A 19,247-nucleotide genomic window follows, 5' to 3' on the forward strand; every position below is an offset into this window, starting at 1 on the left:
CATGTAATAGAAATATTAGATGGATAAACATATTTTCCTACTATTGGGACTGAAGAGGTGAAGATGGGATTCTGTATCTCTATGAGTGTCTTTCTGCACGATAGCAGGACAGTGTTGTAAATACTTAGAGCTGTGTGTAGGAGAGCTGTAGTCTCAGACCGCCTGTCCATAGATATATGGCTATGTACTGACAGTCATACATCTCAATAAAACTTCCCTCTTGAGAGGCCGTTACTTAAGAATGCTCAGTTTTCATTTTGCATAAGTGTACATTCTTGGAGGGCTTTTAATGCATACTGCTTAATTTTGATATCTCTCTCTCTCTCTCTCTCTCTCTCTCTCTCTCTCTCTCTCTCTCTCTTTCTCTCTCTCCCCCCCCCCCCCCAACCCCACCCCACCCCACCCCACCCCATGCAAAATTTGAAAGATTACTGTGTAATGCAACGTTTGCTGAAATGTTTTATTCACTTGATTAAAACTGATAATAGTGTCATTACATTTGTGAGATTTCTTTTTTGTCCCTCCAACAGTAATTTTTTACTGCCAAAATAATTGGATAGATCATATTTTAGTAATTTAACTTAATATATCTGTTCAGCTGTAGGAGGATATTTATGACCAAGCATTTGTTTCATTATGAAATTATTCACATTCATTGTATCTGAAATTTCAGGAAGAATTTTCTACCTATGATGCTAATGAGACTTTCATCCAAAACTTAATAATGAATTTAGATGGCTTCTTAAAGTCTTTTAAATCCAGCCTTACCCAAAATAATTATGATGTTCTCGTAAGCATTCTAACAACTGAAGTGACTTCTCACCTAGAGAAAGTTGTGCTGAAATCAACATTCAACAGGGTATGTATATTGGACTTACAAACAATTCTCTATTAAATTTTACTTTCGTGGAAGTTGTGATAATGTACATGGATTGAGCCATGTAACAAACTATATTAACTAGTCTTTTGGGGGTTGACAGAAGTACATGAAAGATGAACAAATAAACTGGAAATACATAAAAAAAAACAATGGTGCAATGTATAAAGGACGGGCGGAGGGGGGGGGGGGGGCGGGGGGGCACCATGTTCACCAAAGAAAGGAAGCTGTTGGATGTTTCAGCCTGGTTCTTCTGAAAGAGAATTCAGTTTATCTAAAAAATTTGGTGCTGGTTTCCTACATAGCTGCCATTACTTATGGCCAGGAAATTATAACTTGTACGTACAAATATGTAGTTTGACTTTCAAAATGTTTTAGATTTATTGAACTTTCTGCTTTCAATACACTTATCTATGTATTGCTGGTATTAAATCTGAGTACACAAACGAAACTGTGATTAAATAGTGTTTATTGCAGAAAAAAATTGTAAAGGAATTCTTGTATTCAACTACATAAGCAAACATGTGATCATTCGGTTTAAATTTCTTTTACAGCTTTTTACATCACAAAGAAACACGTGAAAAACAAGATAATACAAAATTTAGTGTTCATAGTGGAATACAGTGTGATACAACTTGAAACATGGAGAGATACACAGTTCAACTTTACATTCACAGGATTCACGTGCGTAGATTCATTTCCTGATGTACCTGCAGGAGTCATTCATAACAACGTGATCTGCAACTGCAACTGTGACTGCTGTATTCGGATGCAGGCTGAGTTGGCATTCCTTCGCTCCCAGCTTCAAACAGTGTTGGCTTCGGTGACACAGCTTGAGGATGTTGCCAGTGGGCATCAATGTGGGGGGTCTGGACGGGGGTTTGTCGGGGACAGCCAGCTCGTCCCATGCATCCCCCGATCGGACTACCTGTGGCTGCCCGGGATACTGCCCACATTGAGGCTGACCCTTCACCCGTGGTAGAGTGGGAGGTCGTCTCGAGGTGTGGCAGGGGGCAAAAGACATTCAGGAGGGCTCAACGGAAGGCCTCTCCAGTTTTTCTGATGAACCAGTTTCAGGCTCTGTCTCCGGCTGACACTGATCTTCGGCCGGACCTGGCTGTTGTCCTGTTCCAAAGGTTGCCCCTCAGTCTGCAAGATCTGGGCGGTCGCAGAGGGTGGGCTTACTGGTGGTTGGGAGCACCAACATCAGGTGCGTAATGGGGCCCCTTAGGGATATGGTTTGCAAGGGAGGGGAAGAAAACCAATGTGCATACCGGGGGGAGGCATTCCAGATGTGGAAAGGGTCCTTCCGGATGCCATGAAGGGTATAGGGTGCACCCATATGCAGCTGGTCACTAATGTTGGCACCAATGATGTGTGTCGCTATGGATCGGAGGAAATCCTCTCTGGCTTCCGGCGGCTATCTGATTTGGTGAAAACTGCCAGTCTCGCTAGCGGGATGAAAGCAGAGCTCACCATCTGCAGCATCGTCAACAGGACTCACTGCGGACCTTTGGTACAGAGCCGAGTGGAGGGTCTGAATCAGAGGCTGAGACAGTTCTGCGACCGTGTGGGCTGCAGATTCCTCGACTTGCGCCATAGGGTGGTGGGGTTTTTCCGCTGGATGAGTCAGGAGTCCACTATACACAGCAGGCGGCTACATGGGTAGCAGGGGTTGTGTGGCGTGGACTGGGTGGTTTTTTAGGTTAGATGGCCTCGGGCAAGTACAGAAAGGGCAACAGCCTCAAAGGGTACGGGGCAAAGTCAGGACATGCGGGTACCAAGCTCCAATCGGTATTGTAATTGTCAACTGTCGAAGCTGCGATGGTATAGTACTGGAACTTCAAGCTGAAATCGTTATAGGTACAGAAAGTTGGCTGAAGCTAGAGATAATTCTGCCGAAATTTTTACAAAGGCACAGATGGTGTTTTGAAAGGATAGATTGCATGCAATGGTGGTGGCATGTTTATCGCTGTTAGTAGTAATTTATCCTGTAGTGAAATAGAAGTGGATAGTTCCTGTGAATTATTATGGGTGGAGGTTATACTCAACACCCGAGCTAGATTAATAATTGGCTCCTTTTACCAACCTCCTGACTCAGCAGCATAGTGGCAGAACAACTGAGAGAAAATCTGGAATACATTTCACGTAAATTTCCTCAGCATGTTATAGTCTTAGGTGGAGATTTCAATTTACCAGATATAGACTGGGGCACCAGATGTTTAGGACGGGTGGTAGGGACAGAGCATCGAATGACATTATACGGAGTGCACTATCCGAAAATTACCTCGAGCAATTAAACAGAGAACTGACTCTGTAAGTGCAGAACAGGGAACCAGTGATTATAAGGCCGTTGCAGCATCCCTGAATATGGAAGTAAATAGGAACATAAAAAAAGGGAGGAAGGTTTATCTGTTTAGCAAGAGTAATAGGAAGCAGATTTCAGACTACCTAACAGATCAAAACGAAAATTTCTGTTCTGACACTGACCATTTTGAGTGTTTATGGAAAAAGTTCAAGGCAGTCGTAAAATGTGTTTTAGACAGGTATGTGCCGAGTAAAACTGTGAGGGACGGGAAAAACTCACCCTGGTTCAACAACAAAGTTAGGAAACTACTGCGAAAGCAAAGAGAGCTTCACTGCAAATTTAAACACAGCCAAAACCTCTCAGAGAAACAGAAGCTAAATGATGTCAAAGTTAGCGTAAGGAGGGCTATGCATGAAGTGTTCAGTGAATTCGAAAATAAAATTCTATGTACAGACTTGACAGAAAATCCTAGGAAGTTCTGGCCTTACGTTAAATCAGTAAGTGGATCGAAACAGCATATCCAGACACTATGGGATGGTAATGGCATTGAAACAGAGGATGATACATGTAAAGCTGAAATACTAAACACCTTTTTCCAAAGCTGTTTCGCAGAAGAAGACCACACTGCAGTTCCTTCTCTAAATCCTCGCACGAACGAAAAAATGGCTGCTATCGAAATAAGTGTCCAAGAAATAGAAAAGCAACTGAAATCACTGAGCAGAGGAAAGTCCACTGGACCTGACAGGATACCAATTCGATTCTACACAGACTACGCGAAAGAACTTGCCCCCTTCTAATAGCCGTGTACTGCAAGTCTCTAGAGGAACGGAAGGTTCCAAATGATTGGGAAAGAGCACAGGTAGTTCCAGTTTTCAAGAAGGGTCATCGAGCAGATGTGCAAAACTATAGACCTGTATCTCTGACATCAATCTGTTGTAGAATTTTAGAAAATGTTTTTTTGCTCGCATATCATGTCATTACTGGAAACGCAGAATCTATTCTGTAGGGATCAACATGGATTCCGGAAACGGTGATTGTGTGAGACCCAACTCGCGTTATTTGTTCATGAGACCCAGAAAATATTAGATACAGACTCCCAGGTAGATGCCATTTTCCTTGACTTCCGGAAGGCGTTCGATACAGTTCCGCACTGTCGCCTGATAAACAAAGTAAGAGCCTACGGAATATCAGACCAGCTGTGTGGCTGGATTGAAGAGATTTAGCAAACAGAACACAGCATGTTGTTCTCAATGGAGAGATGTCTACAGACGTTAAAATAACCTCTGGCGTGCCACAGGGGAGCGGTATGGGACCATTTTTTTTTCACAATTTATATAAATGACCTAGTAGATAGTGTTGGAAGTTCCATGTGGCTTTTCGCGGATGACGTTTTAGTATACAGAGAAGTTGCAGCATTAGAAAATTGCAGCGAAATGCAGGAAGGTCTGCAGTGGATAGGCACTTGGTGCAGGGAGTGGCAACTGACCCTTAACATAGACAAATGTATTGTATTGCGAATACATAGAAAGAAGGATCCTTTATTGTATGATTATATGATAGCAGAACAAACACTGGTAGCAGTTACTTCTGTAAAATGTCTGGGAGTATGCGTACGGAATGATTTGAAGTGGAATGATCATATAAAATTAATTGTTGGTATGGCAGGTGCCAGGTTGAGATTCATTGGGAGAGTCCTTAGAAAATGTAGTCCATCAACAAAGGAGGTGACTTACAAAACACTCGTTCGACCTGTACTTGAGTATTGCTCATCAGTGTGGGATCCGTACCAGGTCGGGTTGACAGAGGAGATGGAGAAGATCCAAAGAAGTGCGGCACGTTCGGCACAGGGTTATTTGGTTAGCATGATAGTGTTACGGAGATGTTTAAACTCAAGTGGCAGACTCTTCAAGAGAGGCGCTCTGCATCGCGGTGTAGCTTGCTGTCCAGGTTTCGAGAGGGTGTGTTTCTGGATGAGGTATCGAATATATTGCTCCCCCCCTACTTATACCTCCTGAGGAGATCATGAATGTAAAATTAGAGAGATTCGAGCGCACATGGAGGCTTTCTGGCAGTCATTCTTCCTGCGAACCATATGCAACTGGAACAGGAAAGGGAGGTAATGACAGTGGCACGTAAAGTGCCCTCCGCCACACACTGTTGGGTGGCTTGCGGAGTATAAATGTAGATGTAGATCTGTGAAAATAATTCAAGAAACTTATACAGCAACCATCTTTAAAAAATCTAGAATTACTATTATTTCTAGATGACGTGTAATCTGAATAATCATCAAATACTATGATTTTATCACCTATAGAATCTGCAAGGACTTTGTAAATTAATTGTTCCAAACATTTCTTCTATTCACTGCTCTTTGTGAACACAAAATCAACATGAAACACACAAAACATAGAGAGCTCTGAAATCGAGCAAAATACATTAGAAAAAGGTTTCAAAATGACAAATTTTTCAAGTGATGCTGTTACAGCCATTCAGTGATCACAATAGAAACTATAAAGTCTGCAAGCCTCACCGACATATACAGGAGTCATAAATATATGTTCAACACCGTGTAAGATCATCATAACTGGCATGACATAATATTAAGTCCGCTGCATATCCTTGTTTCCTGCAGTCACTGTAATATTATGTTGACCACACCCTAAATGTTAAGACAGAAAAAGCAAAACCATGTATCTCAATTTTTACGAGTTGCATTACCAGGGTTGCCACAAGTTTCCCAAAGTGAAATTCCCTGATATTTCCCTTATTTCCAGACAAGTTTTAGCATCTTTCCTTGACAAATTCTGAGATATCAAGGGTAAGTTAAGATGAATTTTGACAATCTGTCTTTGCAGCTATGGTACAAGAAACAATAGCACAAACAAGGAAATATCCAAGGAAAAATCTTGCAAGCAGATGGCGTTTTCTGGTGTGAGCAAAAATCATAAGTACTAACATCAACATCTTTTGTAATAAACTGTCGTTAGATGGAGAAAGCAAGCCAAATGGTGTGTTCATTAAGACCACTGATGTTATTTTATTTCCATAAAATGAAACACATTTGGTGAAAGAAATACACATTTCCTTGGAGTCGCAAGACTGATTTAAATTGCCTTTCCCGATTTCAGAAATAAGTTCAGAAAAAAGTACATCTCTTGAGAGAAGTGTATAAAGTGGGGAAGAAGTGTGTAAACCAACACTGTAGGGGACTGCCAAAAAATATTGGTTCTACTATGTTCGTTATTGCCGGTTATTACCCACTGTGTTATATCTATTATTTTAAAGGTATGTGTGATTTTTCTTTCGAGAAATATATGAGTACATGCATACAAACTGTCAGTGAGTGACAATTTTCTTTTTCTTATAATCCATACTTTCTAACACATAAACTATGTCTGAAGTGCCAAAATGTACTAGAACAGATAAACTGTCTATAAAACAACACATTGTACAACATGCTTGCGGTGAGACAGTCTCAATTCCTGAAATCCATTGTCCATGGTCTCTGGCCTGCTGAAGAGCACCGCAGTCCAGGGTCCATGGATAAACCATGAAAATCGGTTGCATTACACCACACACAAACAAACCCGACCTGCGGGCAGATCGTTGAGACTAGATCCAACGGGCAGGGTGTGCACATTAGTGGGAACCAAATGGCTTCAGATCAGCAGGCCCACTCCATTATAGATACTTGCAGAAATGGCCTCCAGTTTTGGCCCATTGTGGAAATACTCATGTGGCCAGCTACTCAAGAGCCACAGACAGCATGTTGATGAAATGAGGCCATAGTGATCAGTCCATGCAATAGATAACATGTTCAAATACTCTGAGAATCAATAATAATGAGGATAGGTAGTAACTCACCATGAAGATGGTTGCTGAGCTGCAGACAGGTATGTAGAAAAGACAATCACACTCACAACTAAATTTTCAGCTGCTGCATCTACAGTTTCTAAGAATCAGATCCAGACAAACCACTCCTCATGCCTCCTTGCCTGTCACCAGCAGCTGCCAGAGTAGTCACAAGAAGTTGTGACACCACTGACTGCAAACTGAGGGGAGTGGTAGGAAGGGGAGAAGCAGTAGGAATGAGGGAGTATGGAAGCAGCCCATGTTCTCGGATGCACCCAGCCAGTGACAATGCATCACACCTTAGTAAACAAACCATTTCATCTACTAAGACAAAAATGAGGTTTTTTCAGTTTCTTTTTTTTTTTCAAATTTCCGTGGTATTTCCCCAATTTCCCTGACATGTTTGAAATTCCCTGATTTTCAGAACCTGTGGCAACCTTGATTACACTGTTTGCATCTATGTTTTTGATATTTCTTTCCCTGAAAATTATCAACCTTTTACAAGTAATTTTAATATTGGACATGTAGACAAGATTGACTGCAGGAAAACTGGTTACACTGATTTCAGCCATATACAAGCACTTGAGAAATATTTACCCAAATGAGTTTAAAAATCATAATTTGCAATTGTATCATGCATTGCACTTAATGTAATTTTCACAGATCACCAAGGTGACAAAAGTCAGGGGATTTTCCTAATACTGTGTTGGACCTCCATTTCCCTGGTGTAGTACAGCAACTTGACATTGCCAGGACTCAACAACAAGTCATTGAAAATCCCCTGTAGAAATATTGATCCATGTTGTCTCTTTGGCCGTCCATAATTGCGAAAATCTTGTCGGAGCAGGATTTTGTGCACAGACTGACCTCTCGATTATGTCCCATAAATGTTCTACAGAATTCAAGTCGGGCGATGTTGGTTGCCAAATCACTTGCTAAAATTGTCCAGAATGTTCTTCAAACCAATCACAAACAATTGTGACACAAAGACATGGTGCATTGTCAGCTATAAAAATCCCATCATTGTTTGGAAACATGAAATCCATGAAGGGCTGTAGATGGTCTCCAAGTAGCCAAACACAACCATTTTCAGTCAATGATCAGTTCAGTTTGACTAGAGGATCCATTCCATTTCATGCAAACACTGCCCTCACCATTATGGAGCTGCCACCAGCTTGCACAGTGCCTTATTGACAACTTGGGTCCGTGGCTTTGTGAGGTCTGTGCCACATTCAAACACTACCATCTACTCTTACCAATTGAGATCAGGACTCATCCTAGCAGGTCATGGCTTTCCAGTCATCTAGGGTCCAACCGATACGGTCATGGGCCCAGGATTAGCACTGAAGGTGATGTGCTGTTAGCAAAGGCTCTCACATTGGTCATCTGCCGCCATAGGCCATTAACACCAAGTTTTGCTGCACTGTCCTAATGGATACATTCATCATACATCCTACATAGATTTCTGCAACTATTTCACACAATGTTACTTGATCCTGATTTACGGAGAATGTAGGATAAATGTTGAGGCTGCTGTTGCCTTGTATGCTGAGCGTTTTCCGGAGAAAGCTCGTTCTGATTTGTTCTTTTACACAGTTATGAACACCTTTATGTCTGATGGCAGTGTACAGCCTGGTAAAAAGAAATGAAGCAATCATGTTACTGGAGAAACTAATGGAAACAGCTATACAGGCAACAGTGCACCACAACCCAGAGATAAGCACCTGGCAATTACACTGTGATTCCGTTATGTCCGTATTGTCATAATACTGCATTGTCATAAGTATCATCCATACCACATGTCACTCCATCAAAAACATCATGGCTCTGATTTCCATAACCAGATAGTGTTTTGTGAATGGGCACATCAATAAATGCAAATAACTTCCCGTTCTTTGCTGGGGTACTGTTTGTTTATTTTTTGAACAGAGTTAAGTATAGTTGTTTTGTGGGAACTGTTTCCAAAAAATGCTTGAATGTGCCAATAAATGTATCCTTTTTATCATTTCAGTTTTCCACCTTTAGGAGAAAACAGAAATATTCCACATTTTCAGAATTAAAGTTCCTTAAGTGTGTCTTATTCTATGGAAATTTGAGTCTTCTGCAGTATTCGTTGTAAGAATTTAAGCACAGTGATCAATAATATCTGTGTGCCATTTGTGCGTTATAGGCATATCTTCATGTAGTTATCAAACTCTGCTCAGTGATAGATGCGAAAGTTGCTGTTTTCCAATACGGTTAGTTACAGATGGGCTTACAATGAATGACTGTAGTAAATTTATAATTTCATCTCTTAAATTTATTGGCTTTTGAGAAATCAGTATTGAAATTCCAACATATGTTTCTATTTTCCTTGTGAGAATTAATTTCTTCCAGAAGTTCCTCCATGTGGTAACAAAACATTTTCTTTCTCCATCTGCAAATAATAATTGTATTTTACCTTGGTAATTCACCTGTCAAAAGTTATGTATCTTTTTCATTGTACAAATTATTATATTTGGCTATAATGTTGAATTCAGAATTTTTTCTAACATGCACACAGCTAACCCTGTGACTACATTTTCCTACAAGAAGGTTGAAAATTTTAGCTAAGGAGGTGTGTCATCTCTAATGTATCTTGATTAAGCTATTGTTCAGTAAAACATAAGACAGAAATATCATTCAGATCACTTAACATTACTTCTGTGTCATTAATTTTATTGAGCAGTGATTGAACATTCTTACGGAGCTACTTAAAATTAGGTAATCAGAATAATATACTATTTATTGCTTGACCCCACATTTAGCACTAATTCCTTCAGTGGAAAAAAAATCATTATTTCCAGGGGTAGGATTCTTTGTGTTGGAATTTTGGTGCGTTAGTTCACCAGCTGTTAGGATTCTGCCTTTCCTCTGTTGAGATGTCTCCAATTTCCATTCTATTACAGTCAGTTTTTACCCCTCTGTCCAGTAATGACTGCCTTGTTCCTGTATTTCTTGGTTTTAAATCAGCTCAGTGGAGGTCTGTTACTGTTTCTTCCTTTTTGCTTGTTTCAAGACACATACTGGTACATAATTGCCTCTATGTTCTTGTTTGGTACTTTCATTTCAAGATAAACACTTCATACATTTTTTACCTGTTATTTCACTTCAGGACAGTCTTTTTTACCTGTTGGTCTGTTTCTGTATGCTTTATTACTGTAAGTGGTTTTTCTGTTTTCATTGTATTTATAAAAGTGGCATTCCTATGGGTAAATGTTACTCTTTCCTCATCTGTTGAAAGGTAGACCATGAGCTGTATATTCATTTCTTTCCAGTCATTCAATTTTAAAATTCACAGATGTCTCTTCCTCCACGCATATGTATCAGTATTGATTTTTTGCTATCACAAAGTGATTTACAGAGTTGATTTTTCCGTTCAGGCTTTGGGTGTCATTTTGTCTAAGAGGTCCTGGATTTAAGTTACATTCATTTTTGTGTTAGTTTCAGTGTGTATTACAGAGAATCCGTAATGTTCCTCTGAAATTCATCCAGAGGTTCTTGAATGTCATTTGAGACAACAAAAAAGGTTAACGAATCATTCAGTGAGAAGTTCCCATTTAATTTTTTCACATATTTAACAGCTTCCTTCATTGGCGCACCAGGTTTTATAATACCTTGTAGAATGAGCCAATTGCCTAATATGTCCTGCAGTAATTTCCCACAATTTCTTACTTGACTACCACTTATGATAAGAATTATGTCTCATTGATTATTGTCAGTGCACTACACTTTTGTTTTCCAGTAGTCCGAATATGTAGTTCAGAATCATCACATAAATTATTTTGCACTTCAAATTTATTGTGCACTGCAATTTGTTTGCCAATACCTTTAATAGTAGTTAATTTGGGTCTAACACATCACTTGCATAATAATTCAAATTTTCCAGTACAGCTTGTTCATGGTGACTTACTTGTGTTTAAAACTCTTATTTTAAGCAACGTGACACTGTTTTCTTCTTGCAGTACATTTATAACTTCATCCTTGTGTATCCACTTCTCAGAAAAGGATGTTGTTTCTGGTGGAATTTTCAGCATATTTTGCTTCATTGGTGATTAACATTTTTCTGCTTGAAGTTTGTTAATATCCATTTTTAACTCACTGGTAATAAGATGTAGATGTGATACATGCACATTTAGTTTCAAGATCCCAACCTTACAATTTGCACACACTTCATTTTTACTGGAAATATTCAAATTTTTTTCAAGAACATGCACAAAATGTTTTACACTGGCCGCTGTCGTGAGTTACAGTTCCAGAGCATGTAAGACTAATCTGCTAAGATGTTATTAATATATTCATTTAGAAAGTTTAGCTTGATAATTTTTGCAGGCATTGCTAATTATTTTCAATTAATTACTCAGGTGTCATTTGTGGGCAAAATGAACAGCCCCATTTTAATTCCACAATTGCATCCTGCATGGCTATAAATTATGTGACACAGTTTTGCATAGCGAAATATGTCTTTTTTGCTTTATTCTTATTGAATATAAACCTTCAGCTCTTAACTCTTTGATTGCTGCAGATGTTTCTACATATTATGTTGAGTGCTAAATCATTATCAACAAGTCCAGATACGTGTGCTGAATACATTGTGTTCAGCCACTATCAATTGCTGAGCTGTCCAAGCAGCCTGCCTCATTGTCCTGAATATTTCTGAATCACTAGCAATGACATTTCTCGTTCATGTTTTGTCAGTGCCAAGAACAAATAAATATATCCTATATAAATTTGCTACCATACTGGAAAATCCACAGTGATGTTAAATTTGCTTTTTGGACAGGAGTACACTTGTAACATAACTTTTCACTTTAACTGTATTAGTTTGTGACAGAAGCAACTTTTCATTATTGATTCATTTCAGTTGTTCAGTATTCCTGCTCTGCTACCCAGTCATAATAACAGCTGCTCTACAAGTATTCATCACCACACTAACTCCATAAATGAATAAATCTGTCGGTAATTAAGTAGACAGTTTTAGATAATTCATTATGGGCTCCTGTTTGAGTGGGTGCAAATTATATTTCCTGTGATGTTACCTGTCAGGAATGGGGACAATCCATGTCAGGATTAGTTAAAGTATTTTTGTAGTGCAAAGTCTCCTGTGACATCACATTGTGAGCAAAATGATCTGATGCTATCACATTGGCATCTATTGTGCACCATATCACTAACTTTTTCTGCCTAATTTTATTGAATTCATTTCTTGAGACCTGTTAGGTTGCTTCTAGTACAATTGGGTGGGAGGCACTAGGGCATTTGTGGAATTTGAGATTCAGGCTTATTATTCATTACAGAATTCTTATGCATTTCTAAAAGTGATTGTCTGTGATGTACCTAATACTAAGTTTAATTGCTGAATGCAACTAGAAACACTGTTACTTTAGCAAGCAGTACTTATCAGATCATTCACAGCAATTCATATGGCTTCCTTGGCATGGTGGCTGTTTTTTCACTTTCTAGCAATTGTGATGGATGCAAATCTATTGATGACATTACTAATATAGTGTCCCCAATCTTTCCTCTGTCACTTGCTCTTACAGCCTTTCATCAGGCTGCACAAAAAGACCATTCCAACGATGAGTAGAATGTAGTAGTGGCAGCAGTATACCTGCCAGACAGCCATCCCCAATTCCCAAAAGGACACAACATCTTTCCCTGCTGCGCAGCTACCATAAGAGTAGTTTACTATTTGCCTGTAGACAAAGAAGACCCATCAAAGCTTTCTAAGACTGTATTTTGGCTTACACAGCAGAATGATTGTAGTAGACACTGAAAACCTTTGCCATACTTTATTGTAGGTTCAACAAACAAAAACACACACACACACACACACACACACACACACACACACACACACACACACACACACACACACCTGTGCCCTTACATAGTGCCAGCCGGTTGCACAGTGACTTGTACACCCATCCATGATATGTGTGTGTGTGTGTGTGTGGGGGGGGGGGGGGGGGGGGTTGCATGGTCTAGCTCTAGCTCAAGGAAGAATTTATTCCTAAAGCTTTTGACAAATTAATGCTTTTGCTATTTGGTGAGGGGTCTCCTTTACCCCTAAATTACATAAATTATATTTTATGTGAGACATAGGAAAAATGAACTGTTTACTTCGTGGTAGCATCTGTTAAAATGAACCTTAATCACAAGGTACATTAAAACTCTTATCAATATTTCTACTGAGACATGAGTTACATGAATGTTTAAAAGAATAAATATTATTCTGTTGTTTCACTCATATGAATCATGAATTGATAACATGACTGAATTTAAAATAACAGAATGAAGCATTGTAAAAGCCTTCATAGCACTCTCATGTCTCAGGAGAAATACTGGTAAGAGTTTTAAGGTATTATGTGTTTGCTGTTATGGATCACAGATGCTACCAATGAGGTCAAGAGTTCATTTTTCTTATGTTTGACCCAATACTCAATTTTTATTTTACTAAAACAGCTCTGTATCCTTATTCTCATAGTCTCAAAATCTATAAACATTGCAACTGTGGAAAATCTACAAATTGTTGTTTTACCATAGACAAATGAAGAGAAAAATTGTCACTGTAAGAAAGCTGTTAACTTTTACTCTCTTTGTTCTTTTTTAGTTGGGAGGTCTGGTGTTTGACAAAGAAGTTCGCACCCTTGTTAGCTACCTTACAAGTACTACATCTTGGTCTATCCGAGACAGGTTTGCACGTCTAACCCAAATAGCAACAGTGTTAAATCTTGAGCGAGTTTCAGAAATCTTGGATTATTGGGGCAGTAACTCAGGTCCCCTGACCTGGAGATTGACTCCTACAGAAGTTCGGCAGATACTAAGTCTCAGGTAGGTCCAAATATTTTAAACCATTAATTTGCTTGCTTATGTTCCAAGATAATCATATTGTCTTATGTTCCAAGATAATCATATTATGAACATCTGTTTAGCTACTGTGGCATCCTACGTCAGTTTTGTTGCAATATCCTCTCCCCCCTCCCCCCTCTGCCCCCCCCCCAAAAAAAAAGACTGAGAGAAATGGAATCTACAATTTTACTCATGTTGGGAAGAAAGGATGAAATAAAATTATGTTGGGGCCATTTCAGAGGCAGTCATTGTTAATAAAATGTTACTTCATATGTGAACTGCAACAATATTTGTTTACTGATCTTTTTGTTGCACTGTGTGAAATTTTGAGAGCAATTTACAAAGAATAAGGTAGGAAGGGATATCACCACCAAAATTGCCATCCATTTAGGCAGTCGCCAGTATCTAAGCCAGATATTTCAGTCTCACTGGATGAAACAATGGAAAATCCAGAACAGACTAATGACAGTATAATGAAAGGCATAGATTGCTACTCACAATATAGAGAAGATGTTGAGTTTTAGTAAGTGTTATTTTGCAACATTAGCCTCACTTCTTTATGACATTAACTTTTCTGTTTTGGAAAAAATACTACTCACATATGACAAATTTGCTCATATTTATACAGGTTCATAACAAATTGCAATACTTTCTGCTTGAATAAGGAAATGTAATGGAGCTTTAACATTTGCTATCAGAGTTCTCTTCCAGATTGGTTTATTAGTGACTTAAAGATGACTGATAATTACTATCACAAAAATATCAGAGCTAGTGACAGTCTTAATATTATTTGTATCTCTTCTCATGATGAAGATAGAATTTTTATTTGTTCAGACTGCGTGAAAGTTCTTGAGGAAACAACTACTGTAGTGCACTCTCAGAGCAGCCATGTGAAATAACTACAAGATGAAGCATCATCCAGCATGTTGACTTGTTTGGACCATCAGCCCTTTGTGTAGTTTCATTCCATCTACCACAATTGCCACTCTTGTGCCAATATCTCCATCTGAGAGGACTACTTACACACATGTTCACAATTATTTGTTGTACATATTTCAGTCTCTGTCTTCCCTTGCTCCCTACCATGACAGCTATTCCCTGATGTCTTAATACATGTCCTATCATCCTGTCCCTTCTTTTAGTTAGTGTTTTCCACATATTCTCCTCTTGACTAATTCCATGAACAACACTCTCATTTCTTACCAGTCCAGCTAATTTCCAACATCCTTCTACAACAGCCATTCAATTATGTATTTGTATCTGTATCATTAGTTGAACTATGGTCCCTTAAATACAGCTTTTAAGGATTGGCTTTAAGTATGTAAATCAAACTACTTTTGTAACTTAATGTGAATTGCAAACTGAGTTGAGACAAAACAGGTATTGAGTTTGCTATGCTTTTACCCTTCAAATATGTCTGTGAGAATTGCATATGTATAGTGAAATATTCACAATTGTAGCTTCTGAATTATTAAATACTGGACAAGGATCCATCTAAGATCTTGACCATGGACATGACTGTTGTGTCCTGTCTTACTGCTGTTTGTTTCCTTCTTAGAATAGAAACATACCTTAAATAAAAATTCGTCTTAAAGTACTCATTTGGATAGTTTGATTGAGCTGCATTGTTAGACAAATTTTGCACCTATATGTACACATATCAGCATTTTGATACTCAATACATTCTATTATTGTTATCCCTGTTTTGTTTTAGCAAGATTTTGGAGCATCTAGTGCAAATGTTGCAGTAAACATCACCTCCATTAAATATTACCATACTGATCATTTTTGTTTCTGTATACTCAATATTGCAGTTGGAATTCCTGAATTTTAAGTCCACCCAAATACTTTTATTTATGCACAATATTCTGAAAAGGATAAACTGCTACTCACCATAAAGATGACACATTGAGTTTCAGACAGGCATGATGAAAAGACTGTTACACACTGAGCTGTTGGTAAAAGTGTTCTTCAGAAAAGAAAATGTACACACATTCACACAATCAGCCCCCCCCTCTCTCTCTCTCTCTCTCTCTCTCTCTCTCACACACACACACACACACACACACACACACACACACACACGACATGACATGACACAACAGTCTTTTCATTGTGCCTGTCTGCAACTCAGCTTGCCATCTTTATGGTGAGTAGCAATCAATCCTTTTCATAATATTGTTGATATTCGAACCAGGACTTTCCACTGTTTTATTTGTGCATTGTAACAGATGGAAACAACAAGGCAAAGGCAACTGCAGATCTTTTTTAATAAAGTGAGAAAGCTTAAAAGCAGCTCAATCAATCCTGTGATAATTTTCCAGTCCCATGACTGAGACATTGCTTGAGAAACAAGTTCTGTTCCAGTGATACTCAAAAGTTGCATAGTAAATTTGATGCTCAAAAGGTTCTCAGTGCCCTGAGGATGCGACACCTCCTGTTTCCATCCCTACCCCATCAGCAGTATCAGAGGTCTAAGTAGTAGTTTTAGAGGTAATTGTAATAGAAGAGGTTCTGATTCGTAAATACAGTTGTGAGATATCATTAATTACATTTGTTTACATTCAGATGGAAGTGTAAAAACATTATCTATAATTACTTTCACTATAAACTTTATCTTATATGTGCAATATATACTAGAAAAGTTAGGCAAGACAATTACATTTGATTTATTTTATGAAAATAATTTCCACTACATTTGGTGCCTCCCTTGATCGTTCAGAACAATAAATCAACCCAGTTTCTCTCATAGAATGCATCTGTGCATAATTACTGCACTACAGCTGCAGAATTTGGTTTTATCTTCACTTGTTTGAGTAACAAAAAGTTATGTGAAGCAGATTAAGGGTATAAAAGAGGTATCCTAAGTCTTCTTAGCCTGCTATAGCTACATAGGAAGTGCAAATATTTATTGAGGTACTGGAATATTCATATGATGAAAGAATTAACTTCTGTTGATGAAAAGTTCCCAGTTTTCCAGCCAGGTGGCAGTGTGAAATACCATGAAATTTCAAAGAACGAAGTGTCGAGATATGTGGTTGCTATAATATTTTTATGAGCAATGTGCCCCCTTCCTTCAGGCTACAGGCAGGCTGGGTACTGTCTGGCCAGCAGGTGGGTACAGGGTCAGGCTGCAATGGTGGGGGGTTGCAGGCTCGCTGTTTGCATTTCTGTGTTGGCATTCTGGCTGCGCCTTGCATTGGACGGCATTGGTCAAACTCTTGTTGTATTGCTGCTAAAGTGGGATTCCATGCAACACTTTGTTGGTATCCTTCATCTGTGTTGACCAGTAAAAATACTTCAGCATCCACATATCTTGACACATCGGTAGAAGATGACAAATAAACCTGAGAGCTTTTTTCCCACAGTATATGCCAGGAGATCATGTGTCACCTCTGAGGGAAGGAGTTGCTCTGCAGCTTCAAACAACTGCAGAAATAATGGACCAGGAAAGCAAAATTGCTCAACACATTAGCTTCCCATCAACTATGTTAAGATGAGAACATCCTACCACATTGTGTGGAACTACAACACCCAGTGAAATCAAAGAAAACTGACTGGATTTTACAACAAGCAGGCATGGCCATACCGAGGGAAGCACATTCACTTTGTTCTAAAAGATCTGGACAGGATTGCACATCACCATTCGCATGCCACCCACATATGGCAAAAGCACTATCAGCACACACCTGGGAGTGGGCAGACTGCAGCTCTTACACTGTCAGTGGGGCAAAGAAACGAAATGCTCATCAAATTTGACCAACTGTCAGGAGCTCGAACAACAAACAATGAGGTCAATAATACCAGAGCTGTTGTAAATTTGACAGATACAGTTTTGGTTCAACTATAATTTCAGCCCTTGAAAAAAAGCTGAACTTTGCACCTGTCGCAAGGCCCACATAGAAATCGTACATTATTAGCAGCATGGAGGAAGCCACCTGAGGCATACCGAAGGAATGAGCACAGGAGATCTATCAGGAAATCTGCAGGGTCATCAGTACGTCGTAACTTCTGAAAACGAAAATGACTGCAGCAGGCTATCTGATCACTGAGAGATGATACTGACACTACAGTTCTTCCAGCAAAAAAGAGAATGCAATTTTGCTGATCTGCACTGATGATTACCATCATAAAATTGTCTCATTGCTACAGGACACAGCCTACAGTAAGCTCAAGGTGGCTCCAACCCCAACAATAAGCAGGCAAACAGTGGCTCTGTTGAATAACTCGGATCTACCAGAAGCATTGAAGAAGCAACTTTATCAACGACACCAAGCCTTAATGGACTGCTAAAAATCCACAAGGAAAGGTGCCTGTGTGGCCAGTACTAGGTACCATCAATTCACACAATTATGGGCTGGCCAGATACCTGGTGATGCTTCTAAAATGCGCTATGGAACACTGTAGTCATAATGTTAAGAACTCAGTCAATTTTGGTATACTAATGAATCATCTCAGGCTTTTTTTGGCAAAGCCAATAATCTGTAGACATTGTAAGTTGCAGTTGTGATAATTTTGTGACTTCCATCATATTAGTACAGCTTTCTGAGATGTCTTTTCAGTTGTGTTAAGCACTGATCTCAGTTACTATCTAAGGTCTGATCTCAAGTTACTATCTAACACCAATTACACTTTGGTTGGAGTGCATACAGTGAGTAACTGAGATCTTTGCTCAAAGCATCTGAAAGAAACAGTTAAGAAAGCTATCAAAGTGTAGTAGAAAATGATATGAACTCATCAGCAACCTTGAAAATCTAGAGACGTTCTTCCATTATTCATTAAGGTATTGTGCACTCCATGTGATGGAATGTGAACATTTATATTCATTACGTTCAATTAATGTGCCATTGCTTTCCCATGTGCAAATCTCTGCAAACAAATGCAGACATCAGTTAATTTTCCAGTTACAGATCATTAACTTTTTTTTTCCTCCCTCTTGCAGGTCTGATTTTCGAGGTGATGACATTAAAAGATTGAAGTTATAAGTACATCAGAATGCTAACTAAAATGTAATTTTACTGTGCAGAATGATATTATTGATAAGTGAATGGTAAATAAACTACTTTCAAAATTATTTTTGTGGCATATTTTATTGTCCTTCATTGGAAAAACATAAGTTTCTGAAGTTATTTGGATCCAACCCAATGAAATATCTTATTTTTCCTGTGTGGTAGTTGTGAGAAAGTATAGTTGAAGAGCTTATTGCTTGTTTTTGAATGAAGTAAGTTTCTAATGTTGGTGACTAAGGAAAGGCACCACCTAATCATATTACGCATCTAGAAAACAGTAACACTTGTAAGGTATGCACTATCAAAAATGCTGTTAATTGTGTTAAAATCA

At 38.8% G+C, this 19,247-nt stretch overlaps 1 protein-coding gene across 2 annotated transcripts in view; it reads left to right on the forward strand.

Annotated features, from left to right (window-relative positions):
- The window catches only part of LOC126162063 (conserved oligomeric Golgi complex subunit 4), a 122,385-nt gene extending 103,404 nt beyond the window's left edge, over nt 1–18,981 (forward strand). For both annotated transcript variants that reach the window (XM_049918322.1, XM_049918323.1), the window contains exons 11-13: nt 674–859; nt 13,669–13,889; nt 18,850–18,981. In XM_049918322.1, the coding sequence (XP_049774279.1) occupies nt 674–859; nt 13,669–13,889; nt 18,850–18,892 (450 nt within the window). In that variant the 3' untranslated portion in view covers nt 18,893–18,981. The remainder of the gene's footprint in view (nt 1–673; nt 860–13,668; nt 13,890–18,849) is intronic.
- The last annotated feature ends 266 nt before the right edge of the window (nt 18,982–19,247 follow it).

The sequence above is a fragment of the Schistocerca cancellata genome, chromosome 2, assembly GCF_023864275.1.
Source record: "Schistocerca cancellata isolate TAMUIC-IGC-003103 chromosome 2, iqSchCanc2.1, whole genome shotgun sequence".
Taxonomy (NCBI): Eukaryota; Metazoa; Arthropoda; class Insecta; order Orthoptera; family Acrididae; genus Schistocerca; species Schistocerca cancellata.